General features: G+C 43.0%; 1 protein-coding gene across 3 annotated transcripts; it reads right to left on the bottom strand.

The window, feature by feature from the left end:
* Positions 1-42: 42 nt before the first annotated feature.
* Positions 43-18,245, bottom strand: EFCAB14 (EF-hand calcium binding domain 14). 3 transcript variants are annotated; one of them, XM_035537960.2, is made up of 11 exons: positions 17,823-18,245; positions 17,388-17,536; positions 13,852-13,997; positions 11,923-12,021; positions 9,001-9,111; positions 8,039-8,119; positions 6,973-7,164; positions 6,224-6,304; positions 4,811-4,922; positions 4,058-4,189; positions 43-3,228 (listed from the first exon to the last, which is right to left on the bottom strand). In XM_035537960.2, the coding sequence occupies exons 1-11, from the start codon at positions 18,008-18,010 to the stop codon at positions 3,053-3,055; spliced, it is 1,467 nt and encodes a 488-aa protein (XP_035393853.1). In that variant the 5' UTR covers positions 18,011-18,245; the 3' UTR covers positions 43-3,052. The 3 variants fall into 3 exon arrangements, with proteins under 3 accessions (XP_035393853.1, XP_035393854.1, XP_035393855.1); XM_035537961.2 differs by having other exon boundaries at positions 8,039-8,116; positions 17,823-18,235; XM_035537962.2 differs by lacking the exon at positions 4,058-4,189 and having other exon boundaries at positions 17,823-18,237.
* Between the last annotated feature and the right edge of the window lie 608 nt (positions 18,246-18,853).

Here is an 18,853-nt window from a genome sequence, read left to right on the forward strand (position 1 = left end):
GCGCCGTTCCGGTCCGCCGAGGAGCAGCGCCACAGAAGCCGGGAGAGACACACGCAGGCTAAAAATGAGCTTTTATTGAGGTAAATTAAAGCCGCGGCACACGGTAACGGGTGTGGGGGTTCAGCCAGCTCGCGCGGACCGGTGAAGCCGCTACACGTTTCCGAAACGGGTACAGGGCAGCAGCGAAACTTGGCAAAGTGAAGGTACAAAGTGGTCCCGACACAGGAGTGACCGAAAATATAGAAAGAATACAAGCTGGAAATGAGACCGAACACCACAGAGCGTCTCTGGAGCGTCACCGTGCTCCTGCTGTCACCTGGGAGCAGCCTGTCCCTCAGCACCGCGCCGGCCTCGTCCCTCGCCATGCCCTGTGCCAGGGACAGGGACACGCTTGTCACAGCATCGTGAGCCTCTCAGACCATCCGACACCGAGTCACGTCTCCTGCTCACCCCCCCGAGTCCTAAATTATCCCTAACGTGCCCACTGCCATCACGTCACCTCTTGATTTCAGACCTTGTCCCTCCAGCACTTGCTACCCAAGGGCAGGCCAAAGGTTTTGGGGCTCCTAGGACCACAACGTGAAGCCACAAGCGTCCCACCAGCTCCTCACTGCCAGCACAGATCCAGACAGGTGCGTTCTTTGTCCCTGCCACCTGCAGCACAAACACACGAGAGCAGAGAATCCTGCAGCGAGAAGCATGCGGGATGGAGACTGGAGGGATGGCAGAAAACCTGAAGGGATCACGGCACCACGCTCTGAGGCTGCAACAAAGAGCTGCCGGCTAGTCTAGGTCGAGCAAAAGCTACTGCTGCACTCCCGGATGGTCATGGTTCATTAAACTCAAAGCACAAGTCCACCCTACACTGCAGTGACTACAGCAATTAGCAACTGACCATGCTCTTGACATGCAAGTTAAGCAGCACCACTGAACAGCTGTGCCTGAATGCCAATCGCTTATCAATTGCGACTCAGTTCCCTGGCCACGTACACAAGACACCAGTGTCTGGAGCAGCACACGCTATTCTCAAGACAAGCTCAGCTGACAAATTTCACTATTGCTGTTGAAAAGCCTTCCAAAAGTAAAGCAGACTGTATCAAAACAAAACACTGGTAGATTCGCATGGCAGCACAATAATCCCTTATAATTTAAGGTAGTTTTCATACAAATCAAATTTCCAAAAATATTTTGCAAACTCTGGCATATGGCTATGATACACTATGTACAAATAAAATACCAGAACGGTTACATTTTATTGCTTTTTTTTTTTTATTATTTGGTTAAGGAATTATATATAAGTGTATAAAAGAGTATGGGAAGCTGCAAGAAGCAGATATTAGCTTCTTGTCCTCATAAAGCCAAGGTTGGTTGGTTTTAATTTGTTTTTAAATACTGTGTTTTAAAATGTCACATCAAAAGCATCTCCTTAGCAGGTCACGTCTGCATTACCCAAATAGGACAGAAGAGCAACAGTGAAAGAAGCCTAAGCAATGAATAAAAGGGTTTCATTTTGCGCATTCCTTCACTGATACACACTTCCAGAATACAATTATTAATAAAACTATAAACATCCAATCCAAAGTTACACAAAATTCAACAGTTATCAACTGACTTCCACATAAACTGATGTTTCTGTGAGGTGGGTAATTTCCATTCACTAATCATGCAAAAAAGACTCCCAACAAGATCAGTGATACTGTGAACAAAATCACCTGATGTGGCTCTGACCTGGCCTGCAAAAGAATCCCTTCTCCATTTTATTTTAATTTTTTTTTTTTTACATTCAAGAAGGTTATAAACACAGTGTTTACATCCACTACTATAAACACACCCTGAAATTCCTCTACCCTAGTGAAACCTCATTTAAAAAGCACTCATCAGTAGAGAGCATTGATGTGATTATACAATCCTGTCCTGCCTTGTACATCCTTCTTTGACAAAGACAAAAGTTAGGTACCAAGAAGCAATCTCATGCACGTTAGACAGAAAACAACCCACAAGTTCTACTCCAGGCCACTCCCACCTACTCACAATCCTACTGACAAGGAGCCTTACTCAGGGCTCTTCATCAGTGACCCCACCAACAGGGGGTGGAAGAAGCCAGCAGCACTGGCAACCTCATTCACAAGATCTCTGGTGACCACCAGTCAGCGAGACTCAACACACCTCTGACTGCTCCCTGCACAGCGTGCAGGGGTATGAACTATCCAGGTGCTACTCAGCAGGCTGCATCGCAGACTTTTACCTCTTAGGTATCTGTTATTCAGTAGCTTTTTTTTTAAAAACAAAAAAAGATAGGCTCATCTCACAAAATGTAATCTGGACGCAATACAGCAAAGCTAAAAGAATGCTGAAGTGAAAACCCAAGCACTTGGTAGGCAATTGCTCCTGTAGGCTCATGATAGAAAAACACATTCAACTCTTCCCTCTAAAAGTAAGTCCTGCTATAGATGGACATAGTTTACCACTCCTTCCTTCCTCTGCCTGAGTCCAAACTCATTCATGGATATACTTAGTCAAAACTAGAATTTTAGTTGAAGCTCTCAACTATGCCTTTTAGCCAAATCTCTCATTATAAAGTTTACTACCAACGCAGCCCCTGACGCAAACCTCCCCTTAAATATGCATAATTTACTCTATTTCAAATATTTACAAGCAGAGAAAGCCCATCTTTACAAGACAGATCTCTTTCTGCTTTACATAAAGTGCAACTCTCTAATTTAAGGCAAATTTCAGTGAAATATAAAACCATAGTTTTATTTTTGTATTTTAAATTAAAAACAAGAACTCCCTCAGAAAGAATGACCAAGAAATGCATCTAAACAAGTGTGGGAATTTTCTGGATTTTAACAGTCCCAATATTATGTCCTGTCGACATCTAAACTTGTAATTTGTTTTCAATAAAATAAAAAAAAGGTGGCAATGTGTACAGTAATTTCACTCCAAAGATCAGTAAAACACTGGGAAAGTGCAGACAGTTTTTTCATATCCCGTAGTTTCCTTTAGCTACAGTAGCGTCCATCAATATCACATTTCTAAATATATGTATCTCCTATATACCTAAAGCTAATCTCAGTTCTTGTAATGAGTATTTCTCATCTCCATCTGTGTCAAATTTCTTCAAGATCTCTGAATCCTGGGCTATAGAGCCAAGCAGCTTTTGAAGATCTTCAAAAGACAGTTTTCCATCAGCATCTTCAGGTGCTTTTTCAAACAAATTCTGAAGATCTGCAAAGAGAACAATGATTTAGAAGTAATTCTTTGAAGTACACGGGAATACTGTGCAAGTTACTCTTCAGTTTCACTGCATTGTGTGTTACTACCTAGTAATTGAGTAAAGCATCCCCAAATACACAGCTTGCCTTCTGTATTGTCATAAGCTGTCAGTAACAGTTCAGAAGTAAAAAGCATAAACATCAACATTTCTGAATTAAATTACAATAAGTCTTTAAAAAAAATCCCTATTTCTAGCCACATCTAATAGCCTATTCTACCACTACCCACTGCACAGAGATGCAGTTATCTTCCACAAAAGCAAGTTCTGAATGACTGTTGCTATACCAACAGCACAGATCATATAAAGGGAAAAGTGTCTATTCATTTCCTGAAGCAAAGCAATGCCCTTTCAGTAGCTGAAGAGATTGAACAGCGAGATCCAGAAGCCATTCATTCCACCAGGCAGCATTCTCTTAAAGTGAGGAAAAAAAAAGAATCGAAGAGGAAAGAGAAAACAACGTGCACATTCACACCTACTTCGTTTTCCTTCAGCACCCTAGCTCTGCCCTTGACTACTCTCCCAATCTGTTGGGCACTTGGCACAATACTTTGGCACTCAGAACACATCCCTGACCTTAATGCACGCGCCTGTTTAAATCCCTATTTCTTTTATATGCTATTCTTTTCTCTCTGTTAAATCTGTGGTTTTCAACCTTTTCAACTTGACCGAACTTCTCACAGACTGCCCAGACACTAACATAATTCCAGCTACGCTTAATGTCTCCTGAACATTCGCATGAAACATTTACAAAAAGAAAAGGTCAGCCTAGAAAGGACACACCTTCTATGCTGGAAATTTCTGGCAAGGACAGATGTCTCAGCTGTCCGTTCTTCTCTGTGTTGTCATCAGCTGACCTTGAAGTCAGCCTTGAAAGGTCTGTGGGCTTTGCCGTAGTACTCAAACTACTTTCAACTGTTGCAAAACAATTTCTGTTAGTCTTATTATTTCCACAGAATTAGTCAGCAGAAACAAACAGGAACAAGCCAGTAGAACTAATTCAAAGATTTTTTACATCACACATGCTATATGGGCTAAGAATAGTGCAAAATTGTTTCAGGATATAGTAGTGTTATCCACTTTTACCAAAAGTGGAAGAACAGAAGGAATGAAGGCTTATTTTTGGACAGTTATACAGCTTTAACCTTTCACGCTGTACTTGTGGATGTATATTTGTAAACCTCAAACACAGAATGACTGGTTGGCAAGTGCTTTCTACTTCCTATTCTGAAAGCAATGAACAAACTTCAGTAATTTAATCTATATCAGCCCACCTGAGCTGCTTTTACCATCTCCTCCCTTCTCTGGGGATGTATCATTGTCTACTTCCATAATAGCAACCGCTGGAAAGTTGCTAAGGAAACTTTTGTATTCACGTGTCATTTTCTACGTCTTAGACCCGTTTTCTGCCCGACTGAACTCATCTTCAACAAAAATCTTAAGAAAGCTGTATAACTTATTCACCTTCATTACTTATTCTTTTAATTACACTGGGAACCTTAACCTTTATGGATTACTCTTGCACAACATTCTTACCATTCTTTGATGCCTCAATGGGACGGTCATCTTCTGGTTTGCTTGTGAGAGCACTGATCAGCTGAAGCTTCTCTCTTAGTTTTAATACCTGAGAATCTCTGGTTCCTGGTTCCTGCACATGTTGAAAATAATTTTCTTAAGAAGCACCCTCTTCAATAGACAGAGGAGATCAGAACAAGAATTCACCTAAAATATCCAAGTACTTTTGAATGACCTAATCATTTAAAAACTTGATCGCTATCATTTTCAAAAAAAGCCGTGGAAAAATTTCAGGAGTAAATTCACAAGTTCTATAAAAAGAAATAGACTCAGTACCCCAACCCAAAAAGTAGGCAAGTATTTTGCAGACAGCAATTTCAAAATAATGTCACATTTCTATATTTCTTATACAGATGAGTAAGATACTCACAAATGATAATATGGAAAGTCAACAAATGTACTTGGAATGAACATTTATACATTAATTGAATTACATAATTGTTTCAAATGTTTGTTTGCAGCATTGACTACTTTCAGGTAGGGATTACTATATCACTGTCAACCATCGCATTTTTTAGTCTGGATCTCTTCTGCTCTTTTACAATAAAATTCCAGATTACAGGTTGCGTTCACATCAGTCCAAGCCTGACATGACAGCGTAGTCAGTTCACTCATCTGCCTTCTTGCCAGAATGTGGAAAGTAACTTTAGCACTACCCTTCATCCCTAACCCACAACTTGGCCGTTCAGTTAAGTCTGTTAAACTTGCTCACAGTCAGTTATTCAATCATCACTGAGAGAAGACTTTCATCAATATGTGGACTCCACTAGTACAAAGTTTCTCTAAGTCAAATTTTGGCTGTTAGCTCCTGAGGCTACAGCTCTGAAGTCAGAGGACAAACAGGGACTATGCAGGCCTGGGCAGCACTGCACTGTCTTCTTGAGTTCCGTCCTCTCACCCTTTCATGATTTCCCCTATGATGCACTATGTTTATTAAGGATAAACATAGCCCAAGAAAGTTTTTACGGGTGGAAAAATGTCATAACACCATTTACAGAGTGAACCTAGAATAGCTGGGACAGCTTTGCTGAGGGCATGACAATGGGAACTCAAACTGAGCCAGCTGCCAGAGTCCCTCACTGCACTGGACCATGGTCTGAAAGACTTTCAGCTGCACGAAAGGATATTACAGCAGCTCTGCTGTGTTATCCCATAGTCAGAACAACAAAACTTTATCACAATTTTTCTTCCATCCTAATTCACTTCCTGTCCCCAAAATGGGGTGGGTAAACTGTCCTTCTACACTGCACTTTTAAAAGAAACTGGGTCAGATAAGCCTACTTGCAGATCTTTTCTCAAGTCTCATTTAAAACATGATTTTAAGACAATGACAGGGTCTACTAACCCAGTATAGTTTGCGTTTCCTTACTTTACCTTCAGTTCTTTATTTGAATGTGTTTCATTATCTAGTTGATCTTCATTTTCCACTTTTAGAGAGGTAGTTGTATCATTCCCCTAGAGTGAAAATGGAGGAGAGCTGAGTGTACGCACGTACTTATTTTTAATTTACATTAATTTTCTATAATAAAGTTTCTTTCCTTCAAATATGCCAGGCACAAAGCAGGATAAAAACAGGACAAGTACAAGCTAGAATAAATATCAAGACAGTGAATTGTATAAATTTACCACAGCAGTGTCAGCATGTTTCTTGCTGTTCAGTATACAAAACATGTTCATAGAGTCTGGACTCGGCACAGCCTACAGAAAGGACTGGAAAGATCTGTGAACATATTTAAATGCTTTTTTGAGCATTTAAGTACTGCTGAACAATCCAGAAGCCCACCTAACTTCCTGGTGGTCTTGACAGATGCCCTATATGCCGGAGAGGCTTGCCCAAACATCGTTAAAGAGGTTTGGAAACCCCATCCCATTAAGCAACTAATTCTTAAACATCACAATGTTTAGGACATTCTTCTGCAGATTCTGAAGGGAAGAAGATAGGAGTTTCTTTGAAGCGGTCATTAAGTTACATATTTCTGATCAGATAATCAAATTCCAGCTTTTTTAAATGAAATCCTAAGCCTCTCAAGTTTTACTCTCGCTTCTTTAGTTGGGTCATAAAAAGCTACAAATGCACTGTGTAGAAAGAACTGAAATTAGCAGACGCCCCCAGTCACGCTTACCGCACTGGTAGACAAGTTGTCTCTTTTGTCCAGTTTATTCACAGCAACGGGAGAGTTTTCCAACAGCGTAACCCTCCGGCTGAGGTTACCAATGGCTGAATCCACATTTAGAAGCTTGATATCATTCAACTTCTGGTACGCCACTACAGAATTATTTAGCTCCTCCAAAGCTGCATGGAGTGACTGGCTTTCCTGAAATATAAAAAAGCCAGAACATGGCAGTTTACTTCGCTTCTGCAGCGCTCTTGCTATTAACAACATGGTGACTGACCCAGTTTAACCGGGAAGGCTTCAGACTGGCTCTCCACAGAAATGCTGAAAACATTCAACTGGAAGCTTCCAGAAAGTTATTCCAGCTTTCAAAGTTTGAAACTGAGATTTTCCTCAGGGCTAACCGCTTTGTTGCTAATGTAATCAATTCAGCTGTGCCAGCAAACACACAAAGCCTATTCATCCAGTTTTCCAGAGCAAGCCTGGTAACTACACCAATTATTTCTGGATATGCTCTGGGTAGCCAGAGGGTCACTCTAAGAAGCTGGTATTTATACATAAGATTCAGTTTGAGGAATATAATAATTGTATTAAATACAAATAAATGCACTAATTCCATTACAGGCCATTTTGGCTAATCACCTTTTTATTTTTTTAATCCCCACTTTCCACACTTCATTACATTGAGGGTGACTCAACACGTGCCACTCCCAGATTTGCTCAGATTGGCAAGTACCTGCCATAAAATCCATTCAATAAAAAGCCTTTAAATCATTTAAATTTACATGAGCAAAGTACACAGTAACTTGTTTGATATTCCATTTCAGACGTTCTACTCCTCACCCAGTTAAAACACACCAAAAGAAAAAAAAGGTACTCTCAGGCTAGAATACTTTCATGTTTGCACATGCACAGGAACAAACTACAGTAAAATTATCTTACGCTTGGTTTTGAATTATGCCATCTGTATTTTGCCTTCATAAAGCCATACTTTTTTACATTATAATATTGTAAAACACACAAAAAAGTTAAGTACCACTTGTACCAATACCCAATACGCAAGGGAGAAAAATACCTGTTTGCAATTTTCTGTCTGATTTCTCTCAGTCCTTGGCAGAACAGTGGAAGGAAATGAAGTTAGCTGTTTCAGTTCCTTCTAAGGAAAGGAGCAGAAAATTATGTTACCAAAAGCTCATCGAAAATACAAAGCTTTTAAGAACTGGCAGAATGTAGGTAAGGATGTTTTATTATAATTAGTGTCACTCATGCAAGCAGTATCTTAACCAGACTAATACAGTTTTCTCTTTCAAACACTGAGGATCCAAGTATGGGTTTGGGGTTGTTTTTGTTTGTTATTAAATACTCCAATTAGGTATTCTCCTTTAACACAGTCTTATGATACACATTTCACCACTTCTACACAGGCTACACCTATAAAGTTTCTGCAGTACCCACTAACTAAATTAAGTTTCAAAAGGTGTCTAATGAGAGTATTTGCAGGAGAAAAAGAAATTATTCAAAGTAATGCTGTATTGCATTCTAACTGAAAAAATATTTGTTGACTCTTTTTCCACTAGATTAACCCCAAGCAAGAGAGGTCAGTGTAAATACAGCGAACAGTTTCTGGTAAAGATGGTCAGTAATTTTATTCTAACACACATCCTTAATTCAATTGTCTCGACACTTTCACCATACCATTCTTAAGACATGGTGCAGAGAGTTACACCATAAGCAGTACTCTGTATCACACAGCAGGAAAGATTCCCAAGGCTCCACATTTGTGTAGCAGCAAGTAAAAATCTGCAGGACAGAAAATACAGTAGGAAGCAACTATTCTGGCTCTAGAAAAACACATACTTGGGACCACATAGGAGATGCTACGCAGGATAACAAGGTCAGTATATTAATGTATCAGGCTGCACCTACTGAGACCTAGAAAGTGTTTCAAAGATGTAGAACAAGAACTTAGAGTTCTTAGGCCTGTTTTATATTAGGCAGGTAAACTTTACACAGAGATAAATCAGTGCATTTTCTTACCACTTCATTCTGGAGTATTTCTATGGATTTCTTGTATTCTTCAATAGCTGTCTGTATGTTTTCAACATCATGAGAAACGCTGGTAAGAGTGCTACCTATGTTCGCCACAGTCTGGAAGAAAAGAGTATGACAAAAATCTCAGCCTGCCTCAACTGCATTGTTCCAACGTTTCCATTTGCTAAACACAGTGTTTTGTTAATGAAACAGCAGGCAGGCTGCCACAAAAACAGGCAGTCGATTTTGGAGGATGCAGAACTTCCTTCCCAGGCAAAACAGCAAACCATACCCAGGGCATCTCAGGGCCAATAAAATGCACACACCCCCCTATACCGTGACAGCTTAAGCTAGACGACCAAAATTACAGGCTTACTACTCCCAGAGCAATGCAAAAGTTCTGGCATTAAAAAAGTCCCGAGATGAAGAAATCTGTCTTCCTCTCGGCATGGAGTATTTGTATTAAACACAAGGATGCTGACATCATCTATTTACCCTACCTTAATTGACTTTGAGGCCTACCTGTCAGACACTTCATGCGCTGCAAAACTGGTCTGCCAAAGGCTGTTGTCTAGATTTCCAAGTATTGCTTTTTTTAAAATGAAAGAACAGCTCTGAAGCATCAGGAAAGCCCCCATGAATTTCACAGGTACAGCCAGTGTGCTGTGACAGCCACCTCTGCTTCTGACTACTGCACTCTCATTCCCCGTCACCTATTTGCACTCCCCCTACATCCAGACTTCAGAAACTATTCTGAAAAGCTGCACTGGCGTTTTACTAGCTGATGGCATAGCTCCATAGCAGAGTCAAAGTGTCAGATAGGACACAAACACTGATGTAATAGGACAGAGCTCTCCCCTATGCTTCTCATTCCATTTTGAATACTTTCTTCAATGATCAAAACAAGTAAAACGCATCTAAAAATCCCCTCTCCCTACGAGCCCATCACATTCACAAGTTCTTATGGCACATGAGTGACACCACGGCTACCCAGAGTATATCCAAATGATATCCACACAAACCATCCTCCACTTCTTTCTTTTTGCAAGTCTGAACAATCTCCCTGCCTTGGAGGACCTCAGAACACTCTTAGCACCTTTCTTCAGCCAGAACACAAGCCCCTGCGCAAGAGCAACTCCCTCAGTAACCCTTCAGGACTAACTCAGCAGGCAGCTCCCTGTTTGCAGGATGATTTGATGAAAGAGGGCTTAAAAAAATAAATTCAATTCCAATAGCAGCCCTTCCTTCAAAAAAAAAAAAAAGGCAGGTGATTCCAAATACAGTGGATTGCAACAGATAGTTGAGCAAGACATTTTCTCTAGACCTATCAAAAACCAGGCCACCCACCTATACCCACTGAAGTTCTCCTGTCTGACAGAAGGTACTGCAGCACGCACACAGCCAGAGGTCTAAAAGAAGCCTGAGCTTTGAAAATTATTGCTCTTCATTAACATGACACTGAAAAAAAAACATTAAAATTCCTGTATTTAAACTTCAGAATAGTTTTTCTATGCTCAAAACCATACTTCCTAGAAGGATTCCAGCTCTGTTTTTATAACATCAACCTTCTGAAATGTACATGCAAGCAAAGATGGCACCAAGAGAGAAGAGAAAACAGATGCCACATCTAGCACCTTACTTCAACTCAACAGAAGAGACTGAAACAAACCCTGAAAGTTCTTTGATTTTCCACAAAGTGTGACCAAACGCGGGCTTATTTCAACAAGAAGCCCTGCTGTTCGGCAGCTCACTGCAAGCTGAAACTTGTTGGCCCTAACAGTTTGTCCTGACAGTACTGTAGTAAAGGCAGCAAGATCACACCAAGGTTATTACATAAATAAATTAGGTGTGGGTTCTAGACTCTAAGTACTTCTTTACGACTTCTGACATAACGCAGTGAAAATCCAGCATGCTCCTACCAGTAGGTTAGAAACAGCTTTATATTCCCCCCAGAAAAAGAACTCCTAGCAGATCTGACCAGCCAAACCACACTAATTATTTTGCATATGACCAGCTTGTTGATTATGCATGAATTTTGTAGGGATAGGAAATGAGGAGAAGTGGAAACCCGTAAAAGCTACAAGGAGAACTGGACTGACATTAGGCGTTAGCCCGATATAAATATTTATTTCTAAATAACAGAACTGCCATGGAAGACCTGGGAAAGTTTCAACAAACCTTTCTTTTTACCAAAATGAACAGGCCAGTTCTTTGGAAAAGAGGGCTCAGCTAAGGCAGACAGTAAGACACTGTATTAACGAAGTCACTCCATAAGTAAGCCTGTGCCACCCATTTGGGCACATCTTCCAAGGAATTGTCAAAAAAAACCATCTCAGTACAATGTATGTTTTACTGCGCAAGCACTGAACTGCTGAACACCAAGACAGCTTCCACACTACTGTTCCAGGCACACTGCTCCCTTCTGCCTGCCTCAGGACCACAAACACAGAGACAGATGTAGTACTGTATTGCTCATTATCAGGATTGTTTCCAGAAAGCAATGAATTTCTATTTCTTATTTAAAAAAAAAAGTCAAACTAACTTCCTATTTGCAACCACCACCGTAAAGCTGCAGACAGACTTTTTGCAAGCGTCTTAAACAAGATTAGGAAGATTAGCAACCTGAAGGAAAGCAACCTCCAAGGTAAAGAAATGAGAACATAACACAACCAGAAACACGTGAATCTCCAAAAAGGGAGAGCCAAATCCTTCTTTATTTAAAAAATAACAATAAAAAAGTCTGCCATACATTACCTTAACACCATACTCTCTCTAAAGTATGCGAACCACAATTTAAAAACAACAGAGAAGCCACTATTTCACACACGCAATTCACGTAGCTCCCGTTGTTACCGCTGTCCCCAGCAGCCCTGCTGCAGCACAGCACTACACAACGCATTCAGCGATAGCCAGATGTACAGTACTTGCCTTCTGAAGTTTCTCTACCGTGACAGGAAGATAAATCAGATCAGAAGCGGACTTTATGTTGGTTTTGAGATGATTTACTGTTGAGGTCAATAGGGAAATCTAAAAACAAAGAGGAATATTTACAATCAGCCAACATAATCCTGATTCTGACCTTTCCCAATACTAATGGCTTAATTTGTAACACCAAAACATAAGACAAGAAAAAGATACGTACACATACACACACAAAAACACCCTTGTCTCTAGGATAGAGGTCCTGCTTAGGCTATATTAAAAAAGTCTCCTGCCTCTTGCAACAGAAGCAATTTTTTTTAAACTGAATGAAAAACACAGGGTACCGCCTGCCCATTTTATACTCATCCCCTTATGGACAGGTTGTTGCCCACGGAAGTTTTTTTGTTGTTGTTATCTTGCACAAGAAACCTTTACGCAGAGGAAGCAGACATCTAGTTCTGCATTTAGCAATCACAAACCCGCCCAGCAAAACCCAGTAAAGCCATGCAACTTCTCCAAATGAGCGACAGGCAAAGAATTTGCACGTATCACTCAAACCTTCTGCTGCAGAAGTGGTTTCTGTCAACTCTCTTACCCAAATTACAAGTGATTTTACAAGTCTTAATTTTTCATCCCACACAAGAGGCTGTCAAATTACGAACACCTACAAGCCGGTCATTAATTACTAATAGCACTTTAAGATCAGTTTGCAGCCAACAATAGTTGAAACAAATGAAGAATCATTCTTCCCTTACTTGACAATGAGAAAGTAGAACAGATAAAACACACTTTCTTCTAGTTAAAAATTAAAGTTGTCTTGCAAGCTGAGAAAAGGGGCAAGATCCTAGTTTTATAACAGGCCAACCTTGACCAGCTGGCCTACAGAGTCTCTAGCTCCACAGCTGTGAATATTGGCTGAAATAATTCCCAGCAGTGTATCCCAACAATTCACGGAAAAAACAATAACTGAGTTCTGGCTGAGACTGGAACCAGACCCTGAAGTAACTTGAGGGCCAGCAGGAACCATGTCCCGAGTGGTTTTAACATCCAGGTGCAGATAATAATTGCCTTTTTGAAAGTCCAATGAGGCACCTAAACAACTGTGAGTAACATATATTGTGCTAAAGAAAGCAAGTCAAGTTTTCAAATGTATTTAAGGGCACTCAACATAAGCACTCAACCACTGCATGGGACTGCAAATAAACCAATCCAAGCAGGCACCTCAACCGTCTTTAAAACTTAATCCAAAGTCCCAACATCAGAGAGGGCCACCCCACACGTATCTCTGGATACCACTAACTGTGAGCAGGTATGAATTTTTACCCTCCAAGACAAGAATTTCAGTAAGAGCCTTGCTGCATGCTTTGTTTGAAGCATGAGCTAATACATCAGCTGAGGAAACAGCTTTCCATTAAGCGGCTTAGTTCTATCACAGTAAACAGAGCTAAGATTTACACCAGCTCAGGTTCCAAGTGTATATTAGCAGATTTTACATTCACGAGACATCAGTACTTCCTTTGTAGCAGCATGAACTCGCACTGATTCGGGCTAACTTCACTCCGTGCACATGAAACGTTTGCAGATACTCTCCTTAGATTTGAAGTGTCAAATCTCTCTTCGTAAACATCACGGTTATTTGGCAAGAAAATAAGAACTGCACAGTTCTTAGGTTTCCTGAAATTCCTCCTCAAGCCTTCCCACCAGTTGCATAATTCTTCCTTTTTGCAACAAGTCTCCAGTCCAACTGGATGTTCTACCTTCTTTTGTTTAAGAAGAATACGTTATTTTGACTTTCAAAACAACATTTGGCATCTGGTCACAGAAGTCCTTGGAGAACGGCTCACCGCTGCACTTAGTAACATAGGCACCCAAGCTTTTTTTCTGCTTGCAGGTTTACTTTTTCTGTAAAGATGAAATTGAAGTGATTCTTCTCACCTGTTTATTGATCTCCGTGATATTTATCCAAATTTTACTTAGCCCCAGTTCTCCAGTCTCAATTTGTTCTAGCTGCTTTTGCTTCTGCACCAAATCTTCATTGAGTTTAGGAATTTCTTGGAATGACGTCTTTTGATTAGATTCCACTAAACAAAGAAAAAGAATTAAATTTAATCAACAGAAGTCCAGGGAAACAATGTTGAATAAGCAAGAAGCAAATTACAAGCAACAAGGTCTAAAACAGCCAAAGGCAGCATTAACAGTTTCTGCAGGAGCTTATTGCCACTTCTGATTTCAGCATTTGTTGGGAACAACTCATTTTTGTTTTTAGGAGTACAAACGTCTGCAGACAGAATCCAGAAAGACCGTACTAAATTTAACACTTTGCAAGAGCACCGTCACTCTAGCAAGCCTCAGCAGGTCTTTTTTTAGTGCAGTTACTTTGCATTACTTTCACAGGGGGGACACAAGGTAGTAACAGAAACGTAAATAAGAAGTGCCAAAAGTACCAGGGCAAATTGGGCATGCGAAACGAACCTCGATGCCCTTTTCAAGCTTACAAAGAGGCTGCTGACGATGAAGTGAAGTCCAAAGAGATTAACGTGATTACAGTTCTTCCATGTGACAGAAAGACAACTGAAAGAAATGCGTATGCTCACACGCTAACATCTGTTGGTAAACAAATCGATAAACAAGTGCCTTGGAAATAAAGTCAGTTCTTACTGCACTTGGTACTACAGAAGGGGGAAAACGTGGCTCTCCCCAGCTCCCGTGAGCCTGAGAAATGCAGCTCTTCCAGGTCTGCAGTGACTAAGCTGTTCAGCTGCAAGTGCTATTAAGCAATCCTAAATCCCTAGGTGTGAGGAACAGGTGAGCAAAGGTTTTGAGATGGAGGTGACAGGGCTCTCCAAAGCCCGCACCTCTGCTCTGCGAAGGAACGCTGCAGTGCTCCCCAACAAACTGCCGACTTTCAGACCCCACGCTGCCGAGAGCAGCGCTACCTACATGGTGTGCATCCGGCAGCTCCAACAATCAATTCCCACGTATGACCCACGGGGCCAGAGGAGTTGCCCTTCAGAAGTGCTTTTGGCCCATGCAGGAGTTGACTAAAGGGACACAACTGGAAACCCATGTGTTTTCTAAAAGCCACTTCACTTAAAACAAATTCTAAAGTCACTTACAGGTATGCAGTAATCTGTACCGATCACTCAAGACCCAAGTAACACTTCTGGTTAAATAAGACCCTAAAAAGTACATTTCATCCAAAACAGACTCAGAGCTGATCATGCATTTGCATACCTTCACGTATGCACTCGGTCTGATGCCTTCTCCCCAGACTTCAGAGCCTCCCGCAGACAGATTACTGCCTGTTTTGCCACTCACGGCGTACAGCAAGACTCCACTTAAGAGTTTTCTACAGTGCTAGAGGGTTACATACTAGGTGCGTTCTCAGCACCCTTACTAAGTGGCAACACTACAATGACTTCTCCCCGCCCCGAACGTACTAGAGACACACCTAAGTCTTGTTTTTAAAAATGCTCTCATACCATAGTTGGTTCAAAGGATGGCAGAACAAGTACCACCACGGGAATCTGCTCTTCCAGGGAAAAAAAGACAAAAAACAATGAACCTTCAGAGGAGGAAGACTTTTTCCAGAGCAGCCGAAGGACTGATCCTTGTACGTTTGTTCCTCCTTCCACCCACCTGTTCCACCAAAGTAGAATTTACCTTTTGGGACCAGGTTATCCTTGCTGTCTGTTTTTGGTTGCTGTCGATACTGTTTTTAAAGCTGTCTCTCGCAACGTGACTCTCGTCCAGCTCCTAGGCATGCCATTGCAGTAACAAGGAAGGAGGGGACTATTTTATCATTTTATATTTATTTAATCAGAGGATTAGACGCACTGGTTTTCTATCACAGCTAGTAAGGAGACAACAAGTCCATCTGTGGTTGTCAGAGAGCGCGCTCCAAGCAAACAACTCTTTAACAAAGAAGTCTGTAGAACAGGAGTGATGAAACTTAACTGCACCAAAGCCAACAAGTGTCATCACACCGGACTTTTCAGTGCCAGTAGATACTATTGCTTAAATTAGATCAGTCCATGAAGAGCAGCAGGTGGCTTGCCCAGAACAAGACGAAAACAGGCACTGCAGAGCTGTTCAGCAAGTTCAGAGCCACATCGCAGCGCCTGTTAACTGGGCACTCCAGTTAAGCCTAGTTTTAGGGGTTCGGTGTCAGTCAATCTAAAAAGCTCACCTAACAAGCAGCGCCTTCTCTTGTAGCCTGCCAGAAGGTTTCAACTCAGCAGACAGCTGGTTAGCAGCTCCTCCCCACCTGGCAGCAACGTTACACACCCTAACAGGAAGCCCAGGACACCAACAGCAGAGAGCTCCTCAAAGAGGAGCAAACACTTCCTCAGTGTCTCCTTCCACTATTAGCGGATCAAGCCCTCTGCCTACCTCCAGCCCTAGCACCCTCATACTTTTCAAATCAATTTCAAGAACTCTCTGGCCTTATTTTTAATGTCTTTTTCACGTCCTAAGCAAAAAAAAAAAGATATATATATATATATATATCTCTCCAAAATTAAGGCCAAAGCCACAAGACAAAATCTGCAGTCAACAACGATGCTCTTCAAGCAAACCATACCTACTTAACCCACCTGAAGTGTCCACAGATTACAGGAAAGTTCAGGATTCACTATCATCTGTTCCCTTCACACAGCTCCTCAGCTTATCCTTGCCTTTTTCAATATACAGGATTTTAAACACTGCTAAAATAAGTCACCAAAATGTACCCTGTATCCAGAGGTATGCTATAGAGACCCAAAAGCACGTTACACGCGAGTCCTATTATTTGTCACACCTCTGCACTGCAGCAGTTGTTTTAGGACTAAAATCTTACATGCACAGAGGAAACCTGAGACCTCCAAGCAAAATGCTTCACGCTAACTCTGTATTTCAAAGTATTCAACGTGATACAACCCCACGCCACATCCAACAAGACAAAAAAGTTGAACAAAGCTTGGCCAATGAAAGCCAGATAAACATTCCAAAGATATACAAGAAAAAACATAATACCTAAAAAACATTTAAATCGCAGTAGCACAACCGCAAGTATTAGAGGCTTTTAAACAAGCTCAGGACGGGAATATCACTTTCCATTAATATTATTTGGAAAGAAGCATCAAAACTCCCCAGACTACTTTTACAGGGCTTTTCAGAACTTTGTATTTCTTTTTAAACTGCGGCTTTGGAAGGGAGCACTCCCAAGCCCAAAGTCTAGAATTTCAGAAGTGTACGTACAAGCAAAGTCCCTCCGAATCCAGCATTCCTGCTCCTCAGGAGGTCCTGAACAGGCAGGAATACATAATGCCTGCCTTAGATTTGCTCAGCCTCGTTATTTTTGGTTCAGAGGACTCTTCAAAGTCACAGAGGGTTTGTCTTAGTGCCTTCCCGCTCTGAATAAGCGGGCAGGCGACTACAGCTCTTCCTACTGCCCAAAGCAAATGTGAGATAGCATACGAACGCATACTTACTAGTTCGAAATTTCTCTTTTATCACATCCAGATCCTCCTTGAGAGCTACCTGCATCCAGACCAAGCCAACACAAGCCACCACGCAGGCAGCAAGAATGACAAAAGCGCATAACGGGTAACAGAGTTTGCAGCATCGCAGATAGTCTCCCCTGGGTAAGAGAAAGAAAACAGACGGTGAGTATTCAAGAGTGCCTAGAAAAGTTTTACTTAAAATGCTGACCTGTCAGAGGAGGGGAAGGGTACACAGGCTTTGCCTGACAGGAGTTAAGGGGGAGATTTTCTAAGTGAGGGTGCAGAGGGAGACAGGCAGCACCCCCAGCGCATTTAACTTCACCAACCTCGCTGAAACGCCCCCCCTGCTGCCACCCCTCACACCACACACCCCGACCCCACAAGGGCAGACCGGGGAGAGCCCCCCACCCCCCCAGCCCTCACTTGGCGAAGCGGCCCCGCGCCCCCCCCAGCTCCTCCTCCTCCTCCTCCTCGGGGGAGCTCGACTCCGAGTCGGAAGCGGGGGGCTCGGTGCGCAGCAGCCGGTGCCCGGAGCCCTTCTTGGCGGCCTTCTTGCGGCGCCCGTCGGCGGCCAGCCCCAGCAGGGCGTTCAGCTCCTTGCGCTTCTTCATCCTCTTGGGCGGCGGGGCGGCCACCGCCTGCTGAGCCCCCCCGCCGCCGCCGCCGCCGCCTGCCGCCGCCGAGCCCCGGCTCGCCAGCTCCGCGGGGCCCCCGCCGCGGCTACAGGAGCTGTGCGGGGCGGCTGGTGGCGGTGCTACTGGCGCTACTGGTGCTACTGGTGCCGCCGGGGCTGCCCCGCCGCGCCGCCGCCGCCCGCCCCGCCCGCGCCATGGCTGCTCGCTCTGCCGCCCCGCCGCGCCCCCCACCCGCCAGCAAGACGCGCTCCCATTGGGCGGCGCGGGGCCGCCCCGCCCGCCGCTCAGAGGGGAGCCCGCTGAGGGAGGGACGCGGGTTCGAGACCCGCCGCTGACAGGGCGGCGCTGCTGAGGGAGGCCGCCTCTTCTTTCCCCTACGAGTGGGGGCTCCCGTACATGTGGGGGTCTCCCTATAAGTGGGGGATCCCCTACATGCGTGACATCCTCTGCAAGTGGGGCTTGTGGTCACCCTTAAGTGTTGACCCGGTTCAACGGAAAACCTCTGCCCTCTGCAGGAGCGGGTCTGAGAAACAGTTGAGGTGAATAGAAGTGGTTTAATCGAAGGGCACGGTTGAGGAGATGATTAAAAGTGGTTTCATCGAGGAGCACAAAGCAGGTGGCGTCTCCATGGCTCCTCCTGCAGCTCGCACCCGGCCTCAGCCCCAGTTTCAAGGTCACACGTGCTAAACCCGTCTGCAGCCCCAGTCTGACAGTAACACCTGCCATAGAAACATTAAGGTTGGAAAAGACCTCCAAGATCATCTGGTCCAACCATCCCTCTACCACCAATATAACCCACTAAACCATGTCCCTAAGCAC

This window comes from Cygnus atratus, chromosome 8 (genome assembly GCF_013377495.2).
Source record: "Cygnus atratus isolate AKBS03 ecotype Queensland, Australia chromosome 8, CAtr_DNAZoo_HiC_assembly, whole genome shotgun sequence".
NCBI lineage: Eukaryota > Metazoa > Chordata > Aves > Anseriformes > Anatidae > Cygnus > Cygnus atratus.

Coding starts and splice junctions, on each gene's coding strand:
- EFCAB14 (XM_035537960.2), bottom strand. CDS start 18,010: ATGAAGAAGCGCAAGGAGCTGAACGCCCTGCTGGGGCTGGCCGCCGAC. Junction 9,112..11,922: donor CGGTAGAGAAACTTCAGAAG/GCAAGTACTGTA, acceptor CTTTTCTTCCAG/ACTGTGGCGAACATAGGTAG. Junction 7,165..8,038: donor AGACAGAAAATTGCAAACAG/GTATTTTTCTCC, acceptor TTTATATTTCAG/GAAAGCCAGTCACTCCATGC.